The 27,085-nt window shown below is 37.0% G+C and overlaps 2 protein-coding genes across 2 annotated transcripts in view; both read right to left on the reverse strand.

Moving 5' to 3' along the window:
- Nucleotides 1-641: 641 nt before the first annotated feature.
- LOC121423658 (protein eyes shut homolog) lies at nucleotides 642-18,389 on the reverse strand. The gene is made up of 18 exons (XM_041619074.1): nucleotides 18,137-18,389; nucleotides 17,507-17,667; nucleotides 17,000-17,168; nucleotides 15,963-16,175; nucleotides 14,976-15,084; nucleotides 13,916-14,080; nucleotides 12,355-12,638; nucleotides 11,236-11,457; nucleotides 10,374-10,621; nucleotides 9,207-9,384; nucleotides 8,591-8,800; nucleotides 7,489-7,710; nucleotides 6,756-6,953; nucleotides 6,303-6,443; nucleotides 5,994-6,063; nucleotides 4,780-5,004; nucleotides 4,142-4,263; nucleotides 642-3,026 (listed from the first exon to the last, which is right to left on the reverse strand). The coding sequence occupies exons 1-18, from the start codon at nucleotides 18,318-18,320 to the stop codon at nucleotides 2,839-2,841; spliced, it is 3,309 nt and encodes a 1,102-aa protein (XP_041475008.1). The 5' UTR covers nucleotides 18,321-18,389; the 3' UTR covers nucleotides 642-2,838.
- Nucleotides 18,390-18,857: 468 nt separating this feature from the next.
- LOC121424236 (fibrillin-2-like) overlaps nucleotides 18,858-27,085 on the reverse strand; it is a 53,671-nt gene continuing 45,443 nt past the window's right edge. Inside the window, exons 16-21 of the mRNA XM_041619842.1 lie at nucleotides 24,147-26,802; nucleotides 22,992-23,110; nucleotides 22,224-22,342; nucleotides 20,722-20,969; nucleotides 19,531-19,627; nucleotides 18,858-18,867 (exon numbers count right to left, since the gene is read on the reverse strand). Coding sequence (XP_041475776.1) covers nucleotides 18,858-18,867; nucleotides 19,531-19,627; nucleotides 20,722-20,969; nucleotides 22,224-22,342; nucleotides 22,992-23,110; nucleotides 24,147-26,802 — 3,249 coding nt within the window. The remainder of the gene's footprint in view (nucleotides 18,868-19,530; nucleotides 19,628-20,721; nucleotides 20,970-22,223; nucleotides 22,343-22,991; nucleotides 23,111-24,146; nucleotides 26,803-27,085) is intronic.

Genomic DNA, 27,085 nt, shown 5'->3' on the forward strand with positions numbered 1-27,085 from the left:
AAAACCGCCAAGGTATCAAGATGAAAAGTTCTTTGGAAGTGATGACAGATGTCCCACTACAAGGTGATAGACAAAATAAAAGATCAGCACATTTTATCATTATCCTTGAACCATTAGAGACTGGTTAATTAACATCTTGCATGGACCAAAGGGGGCCTATTCCTAAGGAGCAACTTTAAGAACGACTGGTGATCCTTTCTTATGGTAAATGATATTCACCATTAAATGTTCATTGGTGATTACCTAGCGCGTAAGAAAGGTTCACCAGCCGTCTTAATGTCGCTCTTAACTTATGAAGAGCTTTATGAAATGGCCCCCTGAATACATATATATATGTGAACACTATCTCTAACATGTTAAATAAAATTTGCAATAAGATCATTGGATACCATGCAAATCAAAGGTGCTAAATAGTTTGAAAATAATTAAGACATGATTTTCATCAGAAATATTTATGAACAGGTTCCATTATGCATGTACCTACCACCGCAGAATGGAAGATGCAATGAAGAATTTGCCTTATATAGCTGTTATGAGTAATGCATGACTTTATGAATGACTCCATTATGCTCTTGTGCTAAAAGAGATGCTTCGGTCTTTCCTGGTGTATTGTCAAAGTAGATCTGAATGTCCTATATCTCTTATCAATCTTTGACAGGTCATAAACTCTGAGTTGAAATTCATCAATACTTTACAATTTTGATACTCAAAGACTGCATCTGAACTTCTGCTGCTGGAAATTTAAGTGAATGATATTCTGAATAAATATCAAGATCAAATTCTAATTCATAAAAATTTTATGAGCAAGTAGAGGAACAGCCCCTTCAGATTAGAACAAAAAGTTCAGTGATTCCACGTTATCTATATAATGTGCGAGATACAAAATCTAAAAACACCTACATCGTATAAAAAATGCAAAAATACCTGCATGCTTTAAAACAGGGCATCTAAGCATAGGCTATGCAAGTTTAAATGAAACTGAACTGTGACATAGTAGGAAGATAAAAGCTGGAAAGACATTTCATATTTCGTACCATGGAACTGTATTCATGGAGGCACTTTTCATAAGATATCCCAACAAGAGTGTCGCTAAGGCGAGCACATAATACGCCGTCTGTAACACGGAAAATGGAGTTATCGGTCAAGCAAGAAAAGTGGAAGGTAGCGCCTTCACCTTTGACCTTACGACCTCAATATCAATAGAATTGCTAGGATCTATACTTGTATCATACACACCAAACAATACGAGCCTAGGTTAAGTTAAACCAACGTTATTACGTTTACAAGGACTACAGAAGGGTAAGATGAAAACATGTCACTGTGACTTTGACCTCAAAGTCAATATGCTTCCTTGGATCTATGCTAGTATCATACACACCAAATTATATGAGCCTAGGTTAACTCAAACTGAAGTTATCGCATTTACAAGGAAAAGCTAACAGACAGACGGACGGACACCAAACGTGACACCATAATACGTCCCATCTTGGACGGGCGTATAAAAAGACATACATGTATAGCCAAGAAAATATCTCATAGGCTATTCATTGTAGTAGAATATTACCTCAAGTTAGCACAAGTTATGTAATGTGTACTGAAATTGAGGAAACCAATAATTAATAATAGGTTCACAATTCCAAATATGTAAAAACTTTAAATTTTTTAAACTTTTAAAAGATAGTATAAAATGTATTGCTACCAATCATACAACTTTTAATTAAAAAAAAACATACTAACACAATAATATTAGGTCATTTCCTCACTACAACTTATCCTTCAGCTGTAGTTAAGCTAATGTTTTTGAAATCTTCTCTTGGTTAGTGGAAATCCATTGTCCCAAGTTTTGGCTAAAGCAGCAAAGTATAAAATCTGAGTCCTAGAAGTATTGCTGACCCATTCACACTGATTGTGTACAATCTAGATAGAAAATCAGACACTTTGACTTTAGGATTAATGGAAAAGCTGAGGTTGTCATGCCTATGCCAATGCAAGAATGATCTTAGCTACATAATGCATTCACAGATCACATAGAGGGATTCTCCTCAGATATGATGCACTGAAATAGGTCGCTACCAATGTTCTTGTGATGATGCAAGATATATAAAGTCTAGGCTTTCATTGGAAGGTAGTCGATTGAAAACACATTCCAATATCAAATGCAAGCAAAAAAATATATTCTTTTCAAACTTCACCATATAAAAATATCCTCACGTACAAACATTTTATTGTCAATACTTCCAACCCTAACTAACAATCAGACATTTTCTGAACCTTTTATAAATTGACCTTCCAGACTGAATTCATGCAGATTAACTTAGGATTTAAAAAAAAATTGTATTTCTTAAGTCCCTTTCATCTTCTGCTTTCCGCACAAAGAACCTTCCAGAAAACTGTAGACGTTTTGAAAGCGTTTTTTCGAACTTGCTAAAAACGTTTTGTTTCCTTCGGTCTCTTTAATCCATTTACTTTCCAGTCTAAGATCCTGCAAACAACCTTGAAATATTTTGCAATCATTTTCTAAATGCTCTGAAAATGTTTTTTTTCCTGCCGTGTCTTTGTTTTTTGTCTCTATATGTACTTTCCACTTTAAGGACCGACAGAAAACCTTTAGATATTTTTATAGATGTTTTGCACTTGTTTTGTGTTTTCAGGATCTTCTGTGTGCATCTGCAGTCCAGTATCAGAACCTGTAAACAAAACCTTCTGACAAACCATGTTTGCTAGGTCTTGTTCATGCAGTTTCTTTTCAGTCTAAGGCACCTGAAGAACAACTTTTAGACATTGCAATACATTTTGCATTTGCTTGGAATTTACTCTATGGCAAGAAAGAGTGTATGACTAACTACTGTTCAATCCTAAGTCACAATTTTGGATCCCCGCTCCTCCCGTCCGCTGCGATTCGACGAGATCAACGACTTGAAGATTACCGGATGGGTTTACCGAGGTCAGTAGTTGAGCTATGCATCCATTGAAGCCGGATGAGAAGTAACCATTGGTTAGCTGCGTGATGTCAGATGAATAACCACCTAGAGAGGGAGACAAACAGGGAATTAAGCTTTGTAATCATTAATTGCCTAGCTGGATAAAATGCAGACCTGGAGATCATGTAGACCTGGTCTTCATTCAGGGAATGTTCAAAAGTTCCAACAAGTGAGAGTGAAGAGGTCCTGGGGTGACATATCTTTTTCTGTTGCCAGTCCCCGTTTGTGGAATGCACTCCCATCGGACATTAAGTCTTGCCAGTTCAGAGAGCTATTCCACAGCAAATTGAAAACTTACCTCATGAAGGAAGCATTTCCGTAGTTGTGGGATCTGGCCTATTTTAATTTTGACGACCAACTTTACCTGATTGTGTATTTTTTCTTGTCAATGTGTTCAATTTTTGTGTATTTATTAATGTCATTTTCTGTCTTGTATAAGTAGTTGATTGTGTGCCTTGAATGTCATTGACAAATATGTGCGCTATACAAATATTAAATTATTATTATTATTAATGCAGCCACAGATGGGCTGTGGTTTAGTGAATAAGTCTCTTGACTATGAACCACAAGGACCGGGCCAGGGTTCAAATCCCACTGAAGCATCAGCATTCTCTGGCGATGTATTTATCTACAATTGTACCCAGTAGGAAGGAATTCCTTGAATGCTCAAGTACCAAATCAGGGTAGCCATGCTAAAGTTGGGTTAATAGTATGCAGCACTTAGATATTTTGTATCAAGCACTACATAAACTTTGCATATCGTAAAACAACCAGGCTCAATGAAATTTGGTGATACTTTCTATGCCTGAGATCTAACTCTAATACGGGTCTATGAAAAATAAGTATAGCACTGAAAAACAAATTGATTCTCAACAGATTAAAAACATGACTCCCAGAGGGTTTTTTGAGAGGTGTGAGGCCTAAACTTAGAATTCCTCACTCATTTTCAGGGGTAAATTCTCACAAAAAGGTTACTCATGTTACAATTTTTTTTCAAAATTGTAGACCAATATCTAAGGATTTCTTGTGACAAATTGACCTAACTTGTGCAGGACATCCCCATACAATGTGGGCCAACAGGGTATCTTTGGCATTCCCCCTTGTCTTCCTGTGGTTTCTTTGCAGGCATGCTAGAGAGGCGAAAAAAGTCGAATACTTACCTAAGAAGACGGAGGATCCAAATGTAGCTAGACCAGTGGAGGATCCTGGACTAGATCCTGTTACTGATTGAGATTGGACTGGATTCAAAGATTGGACTACCAAGGAAGCCGATGCCCCTCTCCTGTAAAAACACAATGATATCAATGATAACGATTATGATACTATTACAATTATCCTTGGTTACATAGCACTGAAGTTATAGTACCGTTATGCACCTATAAGGAGTCTTTAGAGCACTCTGCGTTACAAGGAATAATATCATGAAAATCATTTCATTTAAAATTCTCTCTCTTTTGAAGAGTACATGACGCAAAGGAAATTTAATGGAATTTATATGTATATAAGTAAAATAAACAAAAACAAAATCATTATTTTAAAATGCAAATTAGCCGGGTTTCGTTAACATTCTGCTGGTTCGATTCATGGTATATCATATCCATTTTCATATTTATTTTCATTAATGTATGAAAATGAAAAGAAAATAACAGTTTACTGCCAATTTGAGGATATAAAACAGATTAATTCAGATTTTATGAATGCTGTTTACCTCTATGGATTAAGAATAAAAGGTGCTGAGTGAGGCTACTGCAATAAGAAGTTGCCACGATGGACTTGTGACTTTTACTCAGATACATACCTCGTCACTTCCACGTTATACCACACAAAATTCTCAATCGTGATCTCATCGGCACGTAATTCTCCGATCCCACTGCCAAGATTATAAAGCAGGGTGATGATTCCATCCTTGATTCCTAATGTTATAAAACTATCTTGGATTGATGGACCATGCCAGAGGAGGAGGCTGTCTGACGATGCATCCATGGCACGGAATAGAAGACGGATGTCTGTCGCATGAAAGACACTGCATACAAAGAGAAAAGGAGATTATCTTTAGACTTCCATATACATGTAATATGTTGGTTTCTCCCACACTGTACAGTGCACTGGACAGGAAGCTGTCAGCATCCCAGTTGGTCGTTTGTACAATAACTGTTAACATTGGAAAAACTTTAATTTGAAAGGGCTATGACTTATTTGATATTGTTTTTGTACCTAAAATGTCACAATTAATCAAAATTATATCTCAACCACCTTGGTTTAAAGCCCTAATATGGTATGATACAGCCAAGCTATAAACACCAATTGATAAACTGTACACTTTATCTGCATGGGGGGGGGGGGGGGTCAGCTGCAACCCGACCCCAATAAAAAGCAGATGATAAAAGAATCTATTATTTATGTTCATATCAAGGATACCACAAAATAGTTCAATACTTTCAAGCTAGGCATTGGAGATGAAGAAGTACAGATGAATTGCAGTCTGCAGGCACAGACCCTGGTTGAATCTTTATCAACAATTAGGTCTTGACACAAGAATAGCACAAATACAACATGTTTAAATTCTTAAGTGAGAGGGACTGCTTTGCACAAATCCGAGTCAGAGACATTCGACTGCGTATTCAGACCACTTTCTTCAGACCAATGCTTGCACATCAAACTAAAAGCACAGACCAACTATCTATGTTATTGTCCAGATAGAATCTCATAATTACCATTCAAAGATAGGATCTCATAATTACCATTCAAAGATAGGATGCTACATGCTAAAAGATAGTTGAGACAATACACTTCATGTTTTTTTTTAATAGAATTCAGATGATTTTATTGTTCTATAATTTCTTCCTACTTGACATTTCTTTAATGGAGAAGGCCTTTCAATAAACTTATGAATTTCAGGCTATGAAAATTACATTCACAATTAAGCAATTTAGTACAATATCATTTTTTTATCAATGTATATTTTAGAGATTGCCATAATTAACACAGTTAATATGATGAAGAAGGGCTTACCTTGTAAGAATGGCTCTTTCAAATGATAGGTAGCTGTTTCCACCAAACATAGGAATGCTGTATGTAGATGCTGCCAACAGGGAATAGAAAAGACATTATTAATGTGATATGACATGAATAAAAAAAAACATTCATCAATGCAAATAATGGGAAATTGCGTATCTCTCTGTAGATTAATTTGGCCCTGTGGTACAATATATAGCAATCTTTACTGAAGTAACCAGTGATATAATTTGACTTTAAAGGCATAAAATCAGTTTTAAAATGATACATCTACAAGACTTGTACAAATTTTTTTTTTTTACATACGTTGGTCACAGATGGGTCCGGAGAAGCCTACACTGCAGAGGCAAGATGCTTGACCGCTATCACTCACGTAACACAGACCATCATTCTGACACTGCTCATTGGTTGAAAGCAAGTCACATGACGATGTCTCACAGAGGTCCCCTGTAGCACAAGATCAAAATTAAATCAATAAAACATATACATTTTACAGTACTGACAGAGGAACTTGTAAGCTCACAACAAAAATGAATCCTAACATTAGCAAAAAGGGAAATCAATGTTAATACTCAAACAGCAATTCAGTCAAACTATTGCATCTCCCTAGTTTTTTAAACATCGAGCACTCGAAATAATCAGGCGCAACTTTTTTGTATAAATTATATACTGTTCATCATTATTTGTTTCTTAGACGCAAGGTGATGTCATCTGACAGGGACCTATGGTCATGTGATCTGGGGTCAGAGGTCAAATTACCTGAATAGCCTGGTGCACATTCACAGAGGTAACCAGTCGAGGAGGAGGACGAAAACACACAACGGGCTTCGTTCTGACATCCATGATCAAGATTACATAACTCATCATTACACTGGGAGACTGAAGACTGGGCTAGATTCTCAGTCAGATCTATGACCTCTTCATTCACTGTTAGACTGCGAATACATCCTGAGAAACCTGTACAATCAATCAAAATATATTCATTCATTAATTCCACATGAAAATCAAAATAAAAAAAATTGAACTTCCATGATCATCCAGATGTATCGTATTTGCCAAACGATCAGCTTAGATTTCAGGATTTCACAAAGTTCATTGAGCCAGATTTGGATTGACGATGATACAATAATAATGATAATAATACTAATAATATATACATGAAAGTATATTTTCTACCGCACTTAAAATAAGACTCCTTAAAACTTGTTATGATTCAAATAGAAGTATTTTGAGTTTTGACTGAAGCAATTTATGGATGATGCTTTCCTGACTAATTACTTGGTTTTGCACACTTTTTTATTGAATCAATGCTTACTGCGACTATAACTACATTCATTTATCTATAAGCTCAAGTCATACTAAAGATGATTTTAACTACATTCACTCTCCCCATCGTTCATGTCTGTCTAGACTTCCAAGGAGAAACATGGAGTGCAATATCAAGTTTCATGACAGAATACAAATCAAGACTGAATATTATGAATCAACTTACCGCCAGTAATCCCAGCTCTAGCGGGCACCGTCACCGATGACGCCACTCCCCCGATGTATGTCAATCCTACACTTAGTCCTACGCTGGACCCAGAAGACTGACCAGTCACAGGACTTTCCTGGTCATTCAACCATAGTTGACCCTCTCCATTCCGTCTGCTCACTCTGACCGTATACCACTCTCCACTGTCCAGCTGGTCATTGCTTACGAGGGTAGCAGGTCCTATCAAGATGAATGATAGAATGGATGAGAACATCCCTGCAATCTAATTGCTTGAGAGGTAAGCATGATTTTTTACTGGGCTGCATGAACAATAAAGCAATATTGACTGGCCTCGAGGCGATACGACATGTATCGCCCAAACTAGATTTATATTGCCTGAGTCGCAGAGGGTGATATTAATTTAGTGAGGGTGATATATGTCCTTTCGCCCCCAGATCAGTCAATATTGCTAGCATTAAGCAAATCAGGCATCTAGAGTAAAAATCGTTAAAATTTAGATATTTTAAATTTTTAGAATGAGAATCTAGTTTATCATGTTGAGCAGACTGGGCCTCTGAATTTTACCATTGTGGCGTAATTGACATGACGCGTCCCTGGCCTAGGGACGCAGTATCCAGCGTTGTCTTAACTTGATTACCATTATGACGTATAGCACTGTGCGGTTGAAGGATGCATGCAAAAACGCGTAGAATACCCGGATATTAGCACTGCCTTTTATTGCCTGCTACATTTCCACGCATTTTTTCATTCACAATACCTGAGCGGGCAATAAATTGGGCCCGCGGATAAACAATTGGAATTTTATTGTCTGGCCATTTGATCCCAGTCTTAAGCAGGCAACAATGTTTCAAAGTTGCCCTGCTCAAATGTCTAATACGGTTAATACAGATTATCTCAACAATAGCTATATGATCATGAACATGCTATGGAATCACAATGTTAACTTTTAAAAAAAATAGTCTGATTTGAGAAGTTACATGATATAGGAATCGCCTGTGGCCTTCAAATTCACCGCAAATCTTTCTTTTCATTGAAAAAGTAAGAGCACTGGCACTCCCTGTGAAAAAAAAAACACATTTATTACAGTCGAATAACTAACCTGATCCAAGGTCAAAGGTGAATTGAACCCGTCGATCCACTAGACCTATCCCCATGAAATCATTCTCAGCCGAGTTCCAATATATAATACCATCATTGTCAGTATCTGGTCTAATCTCCATGGTAACGGAGGACAAATACTGGATCCTGTTACTGATATTCACTGCTAGGTACGAGAAGCCAGAGAACTTGGGAACGGTCACAATCTCAGCTGAAATAACAAAAATAATCATTTTTATAAAACAAAATTACAAAAATATAATGAGCAATAACTTAAATTTGCTGATAGAAAAAAGATGGGGGGGGGGGTCCAAATTGATAGATGACTACAGAAAATATATGTAAAGGATGAGAGGATGGTAGAAAGTAAAGAATATAAACAAGAAGAGGGAGGTGGGAATGCACTGGTAATAAATATTCAAAACTACTTTTTGCCAGAAAAAAATCTATAAGTATTACTAGTACAATGTCAAAGTAATTAGATCTACATAGAATGTACATTATAAAATCAATGAAAATGAAAAGTAATTCACATCACATCAATGGAAATAGTTGTGAATCGTTTAATAAGATCTACTTAAATATCTAAACTTTTGCTAATCTGAATGAAACCCTACCTTGTTCACACCTAGCACCACTCTGACCTGAAGGACAAATACATTCAAGTGTGAATGCATCAATGGATTGGCATGTACCACCATTCAGACAGACTGTAGAGTTACATGTACTGTGTTCACACTGCTCTATATCAGCTCCTTCTGTAGCCAATGAAGGGTACAATGACGTTTCTCCAACCTAAAATAATGAATGAATAATCCATAAACGCTTATATCAGTTTTGCAGTGCTCAAGCTGTGGTTAATACTACCTTGGCTAATAATAATAATTTTTTTTCTTATAATAAATCTAATAAATATCACCTCAATTTCGTAGCAATAAAAAGCAAAAAAAATTTTTTTCAAAAAATCAAATTAGTGACACATCCAGGAATAAAACATGAATATCACTACTTTACATTTGAGCAATCATCAAGTGCTAACCTTGTCTCTATGGTAGAAAAGCACTTATTTCCCCCAAAATTGTAACGGATTTGATATGCAGTGAACATGTTAAAGGTAAATGCCAGTTGTGGTAACGATATCAAAATGAGTTTGTAAAGAATCCAATGAAATGACCACCAAATTGTCTGTTTGTATGAATAAAACATATGTGCCAAAGGATTCTGGAAGAAATTGTGTAACTGCTGAGAAATTAGCAAATAAGCACAGGATTCGGGTCAATATAAGCGTCGGGCCGACATTCAAAGCAATAGTAATACACTGTCCCATGTGCGCTTATCTGTGTTGGTGATCTTCAGTGTGAACATTTTTTCAACGTAGATTTCAAGATTTCACGAAGTTCAGTTTATGTAACTGAAACAGATCTATATCCTCGATGATATACATACTGACAATTAAGCCTGGTTTTACAGACTTTCTCATGAAATCAGTGTTTACTGCAACTACTGTATTTCTCTTTAAGGATTGAGTCTATTTAACATTTTGGTGATTAAATTGCTTTATAGCAATCACTTTAGGTACAATATCAGTAACCTTTCACTATCACTCAGAGAAAATATCCTCCATCACTCAAATACACAATGAGAACAAATAACATGTCATCTTTGAAATAAAAATTCAATTTTCTGCATCCCATCTGATATAAATATCAAGACAGAGTAATTTTTGTTAAGACAGTAGTTTGTGAGAGGGACAAACCCTATTCGTAAAATGCAACCATTTTTACCTTCAAGTTTTCAATGCATCCAAAGAAGCCTGTATCAAACATGGAATCTTCATGAAGGAATGAACGCGTAGGGACTCCTCCAACGTAAAGAAGACTATCTACCGTCAGACCAACGGATCCACTACCGTCATGATCTACTACATTGTCATCCACTATCAACTGAGCTGTGTTCTGAGTGCGTACAATGGAGATAACGTGCCATTCCTCAGCTGTGATGACGTCACTGGTCAAAGTAGAAGTACCACTTCCTGTAAAAAGGGGGTAAATGGTAAGCAGTAAGTTGAAGTAGAATGCATGGTTAATGGTAAATTTTATAAGGACACAAAAAATAATGTCATTCCTAATCCACATTAAGAGGTATGACAAATATATACATATATATTATCCGAGGTAGGATGGTTAAATCAACACGGCTACTGCCAGTTTCATGCTTAAGAAGCAATCATCAGGCCGTCGATGAAGAAGCAGAAAATAACGTTATTTTATTATATTATATATTTTATTATAACGTTATTTTATTATATTATATTAACGTTATTCAAAGTTATTTTCTGCTTCTTCATCGACGGCCTGATGATTGCTTCTTAAGCATGAAACTGGCAGTAGCCGTGTTGATTTAACCATCCTACCTCGGATTATACCAGCTCCTTCATTGTAGAGCACTCTTCAGGATCCAGGGTCCTTTCTTGGTTACATATATATATTATATATATATATATGTATTGATACATAAATTAATGAAAAACATTTTATGTACTGCCTTATTTGAATGAAATAAAATAAATATTGAATCTTGGATTAATTTCTCAATCGATACATAAAATATCATAAGTCATTCATATCATAAGTCAAGTACACTAACCCAGGTTAAAACGCAGCTCCACAGCATCCTCAACAATCCCTAGTGCTAAGAAATCACCGGCAGCCAATGAAGTATCTTCTACGTACAGAATAAGGGCATTCTGTCCGGAGGATCCAGGTCTGATACGTAGACTAATCCTAGTTTCTTGAGTTGATAGCCCTTCTGGCCACAGGTAGCCCAAATATGAAGTACCACGGAAAGAAGGGGTTAGTTCACTCACATCTAAAACAGAAATAAAACATACATGTACATATGAATTGCATGTTATAATATCAGTTCGAAACTGTTATTTTTACTTTGAAAATCCTAAAGAAAACATGTTGGGGGACCAGAAGATGAAAACGAGAACAAATAGTAATACAAAAATCATCACAAAGATAAAGAGACTTAGGCTCGCATTCTGAAGTCAGGTTTAACCTAGACTCTGTGCTAATATTATGGGGAGCCAAAAATTCTGCTTATATTGTATATTTCTTATATTTACCATTTTGTTTCCCTTTGCTTTCATAATAATGAAAATACTTCAGTTATCAATCTGAGACAGTTATTAATGACTTCAGTGCCATTAGAGTTATTAAACTATCATGTTCTAATCAAGATTTGTGCCCCAATTGGCTCTCCATAGTAAAACCACAAATTTAAACCAGGGTTTAATTTAAACTCGACTATAGAACACAGGCCATAGTCTTTGTTTGAACTACACGTCTCTGTGGCACTTAACTTTGGAAAATAAAAAGAAAAGCCTTCATGGATATGCAAGTGGAAAAAAAGTGGAAAAGGTATTTTCCCCATGATTATTGAGGGTCCCATTTCTAAACTGAGATGATACGATCTAACAATGGAACTGTTTGCAAGTTACAAATAAAATGACTTTACACAAAACTGGAACATGTTCTAATAACGAAATTTCCACATATTTTAAAATTTTCTGACAACCCCACTCGAATATGGACAAATAACAATCTTTGCCTTCAAAAATATCATATCTAAACTTTAATCGCTGATGGAAAAAAATATTCAGAACCCGATGAAGCACCAATCAACATGTTGAGGTGTGTGAAATTTACGATCAGCTTATTGAAACATGCCATAGCTGTTATATATTCAATGACACCATACCTTGATCCTGGTCACATAAGATTCCCATCATCCCTAGCGGACAGATGCATCTGAAGCCATCTTGAGTGACTACACACGACGATCCATCACTACATCCAGCCGTCTGACAAACATCCATTCTCTCTTCACATCTATCGCCATGGTAACCATCATCGCACTGGCAGGAGTAGGCGGAGCCTGGTTGAGACTGGCACGTTCCATTGTTGAGACAGGGGCGTGCCTGACATACATTGCGGCGGCACTGAGCCACGTTCTGTAGCTCAGATATGTCCGATGGGTTGAAACTATAGAACAAAAGAACAATAGAGAAAACTTCAGAGAATAAGTCGATTCAAACAATTCATAAGGATTGTAAAGATTTTGAATACTGCAAGCTGTTCCAAGTGCTATTAGTCAATTGCTTTTCCTAAAATGAAGAGATGAAAGGCTTCATTCCAGCATGAACCTACTAGATCCATGATTCCAGCAAGGTAATAATTTTCATACTGTATTGGCTTAGCAAATAAGAACCACAGGTAGGCAAACCTCATTTGAGAATCAGTCAGTATGCATAAATTGTACAAGACTAAGGCCCGTATTCTCAAGTCAGGTTTAACTTAGACCCTTTTCATAAACCTATCCTCCAATTAGCCGCCTAAGAGTAATGCGGATAATTCAATAAAATTTGCGTTCATAAACTCCGAAAATAAGCCGCATTATTTTTACGAGCGCCCGTCCTGAAAAAGGCAGATAATCGCCATGACAACTGGACACGCCCCCTCAGATGCGGTTGTGTTGGAAAAGGGTGACCTTGTGACCGCACCATGGCAATTATCCGCATTATTTGGAAATGCGTTCATAAACTCAAAATCTTATCCCGATGCCGCTATTATGCGGATAAGAGCAGAGTAATGCGGATAACTCTTGTCCTCCTCCAATTTTACGACCAAATTATGCTGCTATTAGCCGCCTAATTCATAGTAATTGGGTTTATGAAAGGGGTATTAGACCATGGACTAGCTCTGCTAAAATTATGGGAAGCCCAAAAAGTCAAAATTTTTATTAAGTTGCATGTTTCTTATGTTTGCTATGCTCTTTCCTGATTCATCGATGGTGAAGGCAATCATCTATTTATACTTCCTAGACAATTATGAATGATTAAGAGCCAAAATGAGCTGAAATACGATATCTCCACTGTTAGTGATTTATGCAACAATTGGCTTTCCATACTTAAACCACAACTTTAAACCTGAGTTTAAGTTAAACCCGACTTCAGAATACGGGCCTAAGTATCACTATAGCCACAATGAGCAGAGAGATAAAGTGTGCAGCCCATTCACCTATACCACTGCCCCAACAAAATGTCACATGGTTCATGTAAGCCCACAAAGTTATTATAAGCCAGAAGTTATTTGAGACAATAAATACAGTAGAAATATTTGGTTTACAATGACCTACATGAATGCATATGTCATTTTAGGTCTAACTTACACATGAACCTTTGGTCTCATGACCAGAGGTGATATGCAACCAGAAAACCCAAGACCAGATCCAAGAACAGAATAGTTTCATTTGGTCTCACCTATACGTTTGGTCTTGAATAACCAGAGACAATATGCAACCAGCAAACCCAGGACCAGTTCCAAGCACAGATGGGAGAGCAGAATAGTCCTCATAGCCTCCGACAAAGACTTCAGATCCAACATTCAAGGACTGCAATGATCCACCAGCTTCACCAATCTTGGGACTTCACAGAAGAATAGAACGAGGAATATTAATCAAACAATAATCCAAATGATTTCATTTCATTCATATATCATTGTCAACATTACATAATTTGTCATTGGTATAATTATTTGGAGAATATATACATGAGAGGATCATCATAAGCTCTAGGGGGTGCAAGAAAAAATTTGCAATCAATCGCAAGCCCCCCCTTTGAGATCTAGGCCGTCGACCGCGCGATTGCGCCGAAAATTGGCACGCGGGTTGTCTAGGACATGATCTACAAAATTGTATAGTTATTTATTTCTTCCGAAATTGCTGTTATGTGATTATGCTAATTTATGCATAATTAGTATGCAAAATCATACTTTTTCCTCTAACTCCCTAAATAAAGCTCCAAATGTTCTAATTTTTGGTATAGAAACTCTTTGTGGTGTTCTTAGCAAGTGTACATGAACAAAATAGCAATATCAATTCATTTTCTTATGTATTATATTTTTTTTGCAATTTCTAATGTATTTCCTTGTACCTTTTGTTTTTCATTTTTTTCAATGAAATTTGTTGGGGACCCTTCTGAGATCACAAAAAGCATAAAATAAATACATTTAGACCAGCAAAACTAAAAATAATCATACATTTATGGTTTTGGGTTGAAAACACAATTTGCATTGACTTTGTACACAAAATCATGTTTTTGAGCAATTTTTGGTCTGACATGCACTTACATAAGGTTGCGTAATTTCAGAACCACGTACCCGGGTGACACGCGACGAAAATATTGTGAGAATCGTTAAAGGAAGCATTTCCAAATGAGCTATTTTACATATTAGGTAATCCAAGATAATAATATCCAAAACATTTAAAAGCAGAAAGAAAGTGCTCTAAATAGCTGAATATCATAATTTTTTAAGTCTTACCTCTGTCCTGTGACATTCATCTGACCTTCTCGTCCACTCCTGAAGATGCTCACTTCAACCAACTCTTCAAGAAGAATAGGATCGCTAGTAACAGATCCAACACCGCTACCTATTATACAACATAAAACAGTGTGTTAGTATGACTTCCTTGTGTAGAGAGGTAAGAAGGATCTTAATTTGTAGCATTTTCATACAGTCCATTAATAAAGTCAAATAAACTGAATTTAACAGGAAATGTGTTTATTATCAAATGCATAGGTTCTACCTCCAAGCACTACATGGTATAAGAAGAGGCTGTTCACATTTGACATAACAAAAACATAGCTTTAAAATGCCTAACTCTTATTTTTTGTGTGGACTTTTACAAAGTTTTTGATTAATACATGTATGCTTCTAAATTTTCTGATTTAGTTTACAGAAAAAATTGTCATAGATAATCTTCATCTTTGAGGAATATAAATATAGTGCCAAAAATTTAGTTTTCTGCATATATAAAATTAGCCATTGATGTAGAAAATTGACTGAACATTGGACTGTTACGTTTTTAATGATAAAATACCACTAGTGCCCCTTCAAATTCATAAATTATTGTTTCCTTTTGGAGTGAATGTCTCGAGCGTCAGATAGGCGGATAGGACTGAAATTTATATGATAATTATGTTTGAGTGCTAATTTCTTTTTAAAGTAGCTGTTACACCAGAATTATTTAACCAGTGCATGCCAATGTACATATGTCAAGCCATATTATCAATTAAACCTCTATCACGACATCAAGGATTATCAAGAAATCATATTCTTGATATCACAAAATTGTGTGTTGTGAACTAATTGCATTAACTTCAAGAATTAAATGCAAGTCCCTAATATATTTATTTCATTGGTTGAAAATCAATTTGTGTTTGGATTTTTTTCGAGTTGCAAATGGTTGCAACTCTTTTTGCAATGGACACCAGGTATGGAAGCTTGTTATCCAAAGTGAATTCCTACCCAAATCAAAGTTGAAGACAAGCCGACTATCTTGAATACTGAGTGAGAAGAAGTCCCCTGGTCCTGACTCCTGTTGCGCATACAAGATGATCCCTTGATTTTCCATGATGAATTCAAGTTTTACATAGAGCTCATTGAGGACAGGCATGGAGGCAGGAAGAGAGGTCTTCAGGTAGGATGTTCCTAAGAAATGTGGCACATTGGTCGTTGCTCCTGGACATATTAAAATAAATGAGAGGATTTTTTAAAGTGCAGCTAAAGATTTGGTGTGGCACCAATCTTCCGAAGTGAAGTGGTCTCTCTGAAAATTTCATCAAATATTCAAATCTTGTACCCTCTTTCAATAATGTTTATATTTTTCTTCAAACTCCTTCAGTATATAACATTTAAAAGTCTTGAATAGATATCATAAAGCTACAGACAAAGAACATTTTTATCTGGCACCCCATTAAAATAAATTTTCATGTAAAATCAGTTTCCTCTGTAAAACAAATTTCCATTTTATATTCTCAAAAGCATAACTGTTTTAGGGCATACACATTCATATAAACTAGTTATGAATCAGAATAGTGATAAATGCACTTGGGGGATTACAAAAACTAAATAGAGGCTTTAAGATGTTAATGATGGAGATGTTTTTCTATAATTTCTCTGTTCAGTTTTGTTCCCTGCACCAATGTAACAGACGATTTAACAACTAGCAACAACTGTGCTTGAACATTTGAAATGAACATCACAAATATTCTGAGCATACAAAATGTTAGACGGTTGAACCATTGTGTGTTTACAACATCCTGCCCCCCCAAGCCTGTTTGACTTAGGGGTGTTTCACAAAGATTTATGTGATATAAAGTCATACTTAATTCCCAGTTGAACATGATCATTATCATTCCACTGCAATAGTCAGATTATGCTAAAGGTAAGCATACCACTGTTTCAAAATCTATGAGATTATATATTAAATGACACTATGCATTGGCTTAAGCATGATATTATGTCAAATCTAATTCTTGTGAAACCACCTCTCCTGTTTTTACCTTCTTGACATAGCATGCCAGTGAATCCCAGATCACATCTACAGTAATCAATCCCTTCATCATCCACCAAACAAAATCCATTCTCACAATCTAATGTATCGCAGGATGATGAAGATTGGCAAGTGGGTCCACTAAACTGCTCCAAACAAACACATGAAAACCCATTCACCTAGAAAGAAAAGAAAGCATGTTCCTAGGTAAGGTGATAGTTTTTCAACACATACATGTATGAAAATGGGGCATGCAAGGACCCAGCTTCAGAAAAAAAGAATGCAGGTGAGATAAATGGGGTACGTAATTGTGTCACAAACATTTTGAAAGTTTGTTCACTAGTATGTACCTTATCGGTGCAATTAGTTTATACACACAAGTATATTAAATTAAGATGATTATTTGCTAATCTGAGACTGACTTATAACGATACCATCCAACAGACTTTATACCTCAAAATCTACATAAGTTCATATCTTCCCCATGCAGCTTGAATTGAAACTTATTATAAGTCACCTGATCAATGCAAGTTCCTCCGTTATCACATGATGTCGGTAGGCAGTCATCAATGTTTACAGAGCAGTCTAAATCTGTAAAACCCTCTCTACATTGACACTCATAACCCAACGATGAAGACGTAGAGGGCAGACACGTAGCTCCATTCAAACACACATCAGCTGCATAAAAGAAAACAGGAAGGGTCAGGGTTCAGACAGTTTAAATAAAAATAAAAGATTTATTAATATATTTTTTTGCTTTAGCCAAGTTCAGACATTATATAACAAAGCTCAGCAACAGATTTTATTGTTCATGATTGCTGACCTATCAGCACTTGCAATACACAGCATTCAGGCATCGATTCATCACCCCTGGGCCCCGTTGCAAAAAGCAACCATTATGGTAACTTTGCCATCTAATGGTAACTACCATGGTAATGCTGCTAATCAGCCAATCAGAATCAAGGATTCCATTCAAGTTACCACTGCATGGCAAAGTTACCATAATTGTAACTTGTAAGCAAATTGACCCAGGTGATTTACAGCAATATCAACTGCAATTTGCGATGCGATAATATCTGGAAGAGGGTATGAAATATATTCTGTACCAAAAGCCATCAAAGGAAAGAATCGGGAAGAATAGTCTTACTTGCACAATGATCGCATTCAAACGTATCCTGGAGATTGATACATGGCACTCCTGCTGGACAAGGGTCAACGCTGCAGAAGTCTTGTACCTCGCATACAGCACCACTGAAACTGCTAGGGCACACACACGTATAAGGGGTGTCATACGCTGTATTGGGGCTGTTCTCACATGTAGCCCCATTCATACAGGCATTGATTCCACAGGGTAGGTAGAATTCGCAGCGGGTTCCAGTGAAGACCGGAGTACATGAACAACTGTAAGAGAAAGCAATGAATGAGCGGATCGTTTAATTTCAATTCCAATACAGGGGTATATATCAAAAAGATGTTCCAAACTTTTCCACAATTTTTGGACATAAGGTTAAGGAATAACAAGAATGGAGATTTTAGAAATGTGAGCCTCAACAGATGATTACATTTAAAAATACACATTCATCTAATTTTTTTACCTCAAAGGACAAGTCCACCCCAACAAAAATTTTATTTGAATAAAAATAGAAAAAATACAACAAGCATAACACTGAAAATTTCATCAAAATCGGATGTAAAATAAGAAAGTTAAGGCATTTTAAAGTTTCGCTTCAATTCACAAAAGAGTTATATGCACATCTCAGTCAGTATGCAAATGAGGAACTGATTATATCAATCACTTACTATTTCTTTTGTATTTTATTATATGAAATATTTTTTATTTTCTCGTCATTGACATGTGATGTGAAGTTTCATTCTTCCCTGAACATGTGGAATTCCATTTTTTTTAAATTTTGTGCTTCAGGCAATAAGGTCCTAATCATCAAATTTGTAAAAATTGAAATATTGTATAATTCAAACAATAAAAAACAAAAGAAATAGTGAGCGAGTGACATCATCGACTCTCTCATTTGGATGTAACTGGCTTGTTCATACAACTATTTTGTTAAAAATAAGCAAAACTTTGAAATGTCATAACTTTCTTATTTTACACCCGATTTTGATGAAATTTTTAGCATTGTGCTTGTCTAATTTTTCTCTATTGGTTCAAATCAACATTTTTCTGAGGTGGACTTGACCTTTAACATGTTGTTGCATACTAGATGTAAATATCAATCAATTATAAATGTAAATGTGCACAGTCATTGTATTGTTTTGCTATAGCACATTTTTTTTCTATAAAAAAGCACAATTTATGCCTTGGCAAGGATTGTTGTCAAGCAGGAATTCCACTTTTATTTTCTGCAAAAATCTCAAAATTTATTATTTCTCCCCCAAACCAACTTATACAACAGTTCAAATGAATGCCATTTGTATCAATAATAAATTAATAATTCTAATCAATTTATCTTGAATAGAAAATACCACAACATATGAATCTTTTCATTAATTTTCAAGCGAGAAAATAAAGAACCATAAGCATACCTGTATCCACTGACAAAGTCATTGCATTCTGCTCCATTTTGGCAAGGGTTGCTCAAACATTCATTGATCTCTACATCACAATTAAGTCCAGTGTATCCTGAAACATGAAAAACAACAAGATTGCAAGAACATGACGTAAACAGATTTACAAGAGCATCATGATTTTTGAGACAGAAGGTTAGCCCTGAAGCACAGAGCTTATTGATCACTGAGCTGATTTCTATGATTTTTGCATTGATTATTGTGTATCATGTGACACCTAGATAGATCCTTGTCATTTGATTTAATAATAATAATAAACAGTTCTTATATAGCGCATATCACAATTATGAATAATGTCTCTATGCACTTCCAAAGGACTTGGATATTATTACCCCAGCTGTAGCTTGGCTGCTGTAATTACTATGATTACAGCGCATATGCATTTTAAGGAATAAATTCCTGCCAGGTACCCATTCACCTCACCTGGGTTGAGTGCAGCACAAAGTGGATAAAATTCTTGCTGAAGGAAATTACGCCATGGCTGGGATTCGAACCCACAACCCCTTGTTTCAAAGTCCGGAGACTAATCCACTGCTGTTTGATAATAGTTGTTGTTGATAATAGTTGTTAATAGTTGTTTGATATCGATCATTCAGCCCATTTTACAATGACGTCATCAACCGTGCAATTGTGGATCCATTCACCGTGCAATTTTTAGATCCATACGATTTTGTCCATTGCACGCACGCACTGAGACTGCAGGCACTACAAGTAAAACCACTTGTGTTTGTAGCGTGCATACTGTATGTGCGCGACAATCAAAGGACTGAGCTTGCATATTTTGTATCGGAATTCATAAAATTTACATGAAAAAGATTTTTTAGGTGTCATTTAAACCAAATAATGAATGTTATTTCCATTCGTACAATGGACAGAATAGTTCATTCGGTGAAAGATGCCATTAATGATCCATTCAACTCGGCTACACTTCATTGAATGGATCATTTCATCTTTCCCCTCATGAAGTATTCTGTCCATTGCAGACATAAACATTCATTATTTGTATACTACATAATCAGATGTAAAAAAAAAAAACAAATCCCCTCATCATGAACTATAATATCTGTGGATATGGGAGGTTATTCGGAACATGTCTAAATACAAACTGGTCTACATGTATTTGATGAAAGAGTAAGCTATGATACAAACCTGAGGTGCAAGTACACTGGAAGCTGTCTTGCCCTACATCCGTGCAAGTAGCTCCATTAAGACAAGGGCTGCTGGCGCACGCTGAGAGATCTGTGACTTGACATAGATCTCCCAAGAACCCTTCTAAACACCGACATTCAAAGCTTCCATCAAGCTCATTGGCCATACAGGAGCCTCCATTCACACAGGGGTTGAAGAGACAGGGGTTGTCAAACTGACAGAGAAGACCGATGAATTCCGTTGGGCATCTGAATGTGAAAATGAAGGGGATGCTTTAAGGTTACTTTCACCACACAGCTACATAATCAAGAGTTGTGTCCATCGATTTTGCCACATAAATTATTTCAAAGCAGTGATTCAAATCCCTGCTCTCTTGTCTGAACATATACTCAAGATTAATGATAATAATGATAATAATATAAACCATTTAAACATTCAAAGTGTTTAATACAAATAGTTCTAACTACTGCATATTATTTGCCTGGCTTTAACATACTGGAGCTGCCACAAGGGGGCTTTATATCATTTCAAGGAATTCCTTCCTACCGAGTACCTATTTACCTCACCTGGGTTCAGTGTGATAAATTCAGACCACCTTGCCAACACCTTGCCAATACACATTGCTGTCAAGATTATAATCAAACCCCAGACAATGTTATCTATAGTCCTAAGATACATGTATATCCACTAGGCCACAACACCTCTACTACTACAATTAAAGGGGAGAGATGTGAGGTAAGTTTCCTATGTGTAAAAATGTACATACTTAGTTCAATTAATCATATAGAATTCGGTGGCCATCATCCAAGATGGTTGGCATCATTCATGATCCAACTCCCATCACTAGAACCATGGTAACAGGGTTGTATTATTATATTATTAGAGTCGCTGCCCGGAAAGCAGTAGATGGCAGGTTCGAATCCCACTGGTTCCAATTTTTTCTGACTTATGATTTATGATTTTCATACAGATCGAGCATACTGATCTTATGATTTTCATTACAGATCGAGCATACTGATCTTAAACAAATAGGAGTAATGCAGAAAATTTGTTAAACAAATTATTATTAGAATGTTGTTATTATGCATATTCAAACAGTAATTTTGTTGTTTTAATTGATTTGAAATTTAGAGTGTGTAATGATTAGGTTAAAGTTAAACAGCTTTTATTTTGGAAGGACACCAAATACAGCAGTATAAATGTTACCAACGATTTCAGTACATTTGTCTATTTCTAATCATATTCCAGCAATCGGTATTAAGGAAAACCAGGGGAGCGTTTCATCAACATTTTTGTCCGACAAGTTGTCAGATCTGACATCTTTCCTTGATTTTGATTGGCTGATAAGCAATTTTACTATGGTAACTGTTGGACAAAATGGGACTTGTCGGATAAAACATCTGACAAGTCCTTTCATGAAACGCTCCCCTGATCCTGTACCTCTAAGGGATAATGGGCCAATCATTAACAAGGTTGAACATAGAAAAAAAAATCTTACTAACCTGCATTCAAAATTTCCATTGATACCAGTCACGCAATCTCCATTCACACATGGCCCACAATCACTGACTCTTTCTTCACAAAGAGGTCCTGTGAAACCTTCCTCACAATCGCAATAAGGCTATAGTAGAAAACAAAGAAGACCGTCCATCAGAATGTTTATAGATATGACGAGAATGGCAGGTTCATGTCTGCCAAATATTACCATCCTGACACACAATCATAAGCTTGGCTTCAGCCTAAATTCTATAAAGCACTTTAGCATCTCAAGAAATGGAATTCTTTTTATTTGCTTGACCTGCTCACTATTGTCATTCTTATGAAAAGAAACACTGGCATAGGGAAGATACATTGCTAACAATCTACAATAATCACCTGTTCCTTCTTAAAACAAAATAAAATATTCAAATTTTTCCGACATTTCATATTTCTATGAATTATGTACATCAGACCCTCTGTAAATGCAACCTTCCTGAAATAATTGGTCTCTTTTTTAGTTCATATGAAAGGTTGTAATGTTCTCAAAATTCTCAAATTTAATTTAATATACATGTATATATATGTTGCGAAAGAAATGAACGAAGAGAACAATGGTATGCATGGATATACCTTCCTGGTGAATTGTCTTTTCTATAGTTCATATGAAATGTTGTTATGTTCTACAATTTTATGCCCTTTGACAGTTCATTGGTTGAGGTCAAAATGAACAAAGCTATTCTATTAAATTCTCCATTTCATTAGTATGATGATTACCCTTCAATGAATCTCACCTTAGATCCATTTGGATAGCAGATGGCACCGTTCTGGCAAGGGTTGTTGGGATAGCATACACTCGGAGCAAACTGACACCAGAGGCCACTAATGCCATCGGGACAAAAGCAATACAAACCTGAAAACGAAATGAAAATGTCAGTAAATCATTGGGAAGATGAAGGGAAGTGGCAAGGACACTCCCTCCCCCATGAGGGATCATCAGGCAGATGATGAAGATAATAATGATAGGGAAGACGGTAATGACAGTGATTTCAGTTAATGTATAAATATGATGGTGGTAGGGGTGATGATGTAGAAAGAAGAATATGATGATGATAAAGATGCAGGGCCCTGGGAACAATTTTTTGAGTGGGGTTGCTGATGTTGATTTTCCAACCCTCCCCCCCCCAAAAAAAAGAAGATTTCTGTAAAAAATGTAGGTCACTTGTGTTACTTTTTTACATTTAGTTAAACCTTCCAGAATTCCTGGGGATGCTGCCTATGGAAAATAATACACGCAGCACCGCTGATTCCCAGGGCAATGTGAAGATGATGACGATGGTAAAGATGATGATGGCAGAGCAGATAGTGGTGATAATGGTAATAATGATAATGGTGATAATAGTGACAATGATAGTGATAATGGTGATGATGATGATGATAGAAGTATCAAGCTAAAAAAAAAACCTTATTCACACCAATCTCAGCTTAAGTGCAACTCTTAACCATTTGCTAAATGAAAACAGGTGGTCCCTGTTAATAACAAATAGGAATGACCAAATCTAAATACATGTAGATAAATTTGATCCTAATGGGTGTTACAGGTTTGAAATGAGAAATTTATGCAAATTGCAAGATATCCCTACCCCATCCACTTTAGCAATGCTTTGATCAGTAAGGTAAATCTCAGATCATCTTGTTTATTATGTATGTACTGTTTACATATGACCTACGAAAAACATCAAAATGTAAGATTAGTTTGAAAAAAAATCCAACAAACTGATTTACAAGCAAGATGGAAACTGGCTGGACTATCAGAATGAATTAAAAGCATATCTTCTACAGATCACATTCTGTCTGAACTTTTCTAAAAGCTTTCCGCCATTACAGTTGAAAATACAACACGAGACATGTATAATACATATTAAATATGTAACAAGCTCAAGTCTTACCAAAGATATCACTGAAGCATATTCCATCATTAAGGCAAGGGTTAGGCTCACAAGATGTTACTTCACTTTCGCACAGTGGACCAGTCCGCCCGGGTGCGCAGTCACATATCACATTATTCCCTTCACTAGTACATCTGCCCTCATATAAGCATGGGTTATCATCACATGGGTCATTCAAATCACATCTTAAACCAAAAAAGCCCGGTGGACAGTCACACGAAAATGTTTGGGATCCGTCATCACTGCAAGTTCCACCATTCAGACAAGGATTGCTGCTACATGCCGGAGGTAACTCCACTTCACACCTAGTGCCATCAAAACCTTGGGAACATTGACAGGTAAAAGATACAAATCCAACATCTTGGCACGTGGCAGAGTTCAAACAAGGGTTGCTATCACAAGGTCTGGGGATTACATTCGCGCAGGTTGTACCATTGAAACCTTCCAGACAATTGCAGGTAAATGAATCCAGGTCATCACTACATGACCCTCCGTTGAGGCATGGGTTGCTATCACATGGATCTGGCACCTCCCTTTCACATCTATTTCCTTCAAACCTGGGTGGGCATGTACAGATGTAAGAGTCAAAACCATTATTGGAGCATGTTGCCGAATTCTGGCATGGGTTACTCAGACAAGGTGCTGGCGTCTCGCAAGTGGCTCCAGTGTATTCTGATGTACATTGACACGTGAAAGATGTAAAGTCCAAGCTGTTGAGACAGGGTGCTAAGTTCTGACATGGATCGCTCAGACATGGAGCTGGGGTCTCACAAAACAAGCCAGAATAGTCTGGTGGACATTGGCAAGAAAAGCTCTCATCTCCAGTATTCAAACAAGTCGCCCCATTTCTGCAAGGATTACTCAGGCAAGGGGCTGGATTTTCACACAAATCTCCTGTAAAATCCTGGGAGCATTGGCAAGAGAATGACTCAAAACCTTGGTTGATGCACGTACCACCATTCTGACAAGGTTCACTGAGGCAGGGTAATGGTGTGGAACAAAGAGAACCTGTAAAATCTGGTGTACATTGGCAAGTGAAGGAGGTGAATCCTTGATCAATGCAGGTTGCTTCATTGCTACAAGGGTTGCTCTCACAAGGTCTTGGTATCACTCTCTGACAGCGCTCACCACTGAAGCCCTCCGGACACTCACAACTGTATGAGATGAATCCAAAGTCTGTACAGTTTGCATTGTTCTCACAAGGATTGCTAGAGCAAGGAAGAGGAATAGCAGTCTCACAAAATGTGCCTGTGAATCCTTCTGCACATTCACATGAGAAGGAGTCATAATTGTTGTTCTGGCATTCAGCTTCATTTTGGCAAGGGTCACTTTCACATGGCAGAGGAATCCTTGTTTCACACCGCGTGCCTTCAAAACCAACAGGACAATTACATGTATATGATGCACGATTGTCATTCGAGCAAGTTGCTCCATTTAGACAAGGGTTGCTTTCACAAGGAAATGGAATCCTTGTGTCACAATTGCGTCCCGTGAAACCTTCACTACAAACACAACGATAGTCTGAGAACCCATCATTGAAGCAGGTAGCACCATTAGCACATGGGAAGCTTTCACATGGGAATGGAATCCTGTTGCCACAGTCATCACCATTGAATCCAAATGGGCATTCACATCTGTAAGAATAATCCTCAAGGTCATTTACACACGTTGCACTATTCAGACAGGGGTCACTTTCACAGGGTAACGGAATGGCATTTTCACACATGTCGCCTTCAAATCTATCTGAACATTCGCAAGTGAAAGAAATGAATCCGTCATTGCTGCACGTGGCTCCATTCATACATGGGTTGCTATCACAAGGGAATGGAGGGATAGTTGATTCACAACTAAATCCAGTAAAACCATTATCACACATGCAGGTGAAATGTGTATCATTGACATTCATGCAGTCTCCGAAGATGCAGGGATTACTGTCACAAGGAAGTATCTTCACCGAACAGTTCAAACCTCGGAAGCCTTCTTCACAATCACATCTATAGGTATTGACAAGGTTAACACAAACACCATTAACACATGGCTCAATGTCGCAAGGTAGTATACGCCTCTCACACTGCGGTCCAGTGAATCCTGAGTAACAGCTACATGTATATGCGGTATTGTTCACATTGTTACAGAGTCCATTGACGCACGGGCTGCTATCGCAAGGGGTGATGACAGTTTCACAGAATTGACCCGTGTAGAATTCAGGACATTGGCATGTGAAGTCAGACCCCTGAGGTACACATTCACCCCCTTGAAGACATGGTGAGCTATCACATGCTTGAATCTCCTCATCACAGTCTCTTCCTGTGTACCCTTCATCACAAAGGCACTGGTAATCGCTACCTAAAGACTGGCAGCGACCGAACACACATGGATCAGGGGTGCAGGGCAAATCAGTCTCACAGAGCTCTCCGGTGTACCCTGTGCGACATTCACATTCAAACCCTGATGCCATGTTGATACACTGTCCATTGTTGGCACATGGTGAACCTGAGCAAAGGTCAACTTCCGTTTGACAGAAGTTCCCTGTGTAGCCATTGGCACAGTAGCATTGGAAGAATCCTGGAGCTATGTTGGGAGGGCATCCAACCTTTCCCATCTGACAGCAGTATGCATTGTTCTTACATGGATTGGAGTCACATACTTGAAGAATCTGTATTAGTGAAATGACAAATACAAAATTTAGGTACATACCGTCAAACCTGCTTAAGTGACCACCTTTTAAAGGACAACCTATCTATATCGACCACAAGTTTGGTTTACTTTGAATAGTATTCTCTATTGTCATTGTCACATCTTATATTAATCTGTCCAGAAAGACCAGTTTTATTGTTACACATACGTTTGGCTCACCATTGATAATGGTCTGTCAAAATTCATGACAAGTTCATGAGCATCCTGATCATCCAGCTATATTAGGTGTCTCTCCACACATC

This window comes from Lytechinus variegatus, chromosome 11 (assembly GCF_018143015.1).
Source record: "Lytechinus variegatus isolate NC3 chromosome 11, Lvar_3.0, whole genome shotgun sequence".
NCBI lineage: Eukaryota > Metazoa > Echinodermata > Echinoidea > Temnopleuroida > Toxopneustidae > Lytechinus > Lytechinus variegatus.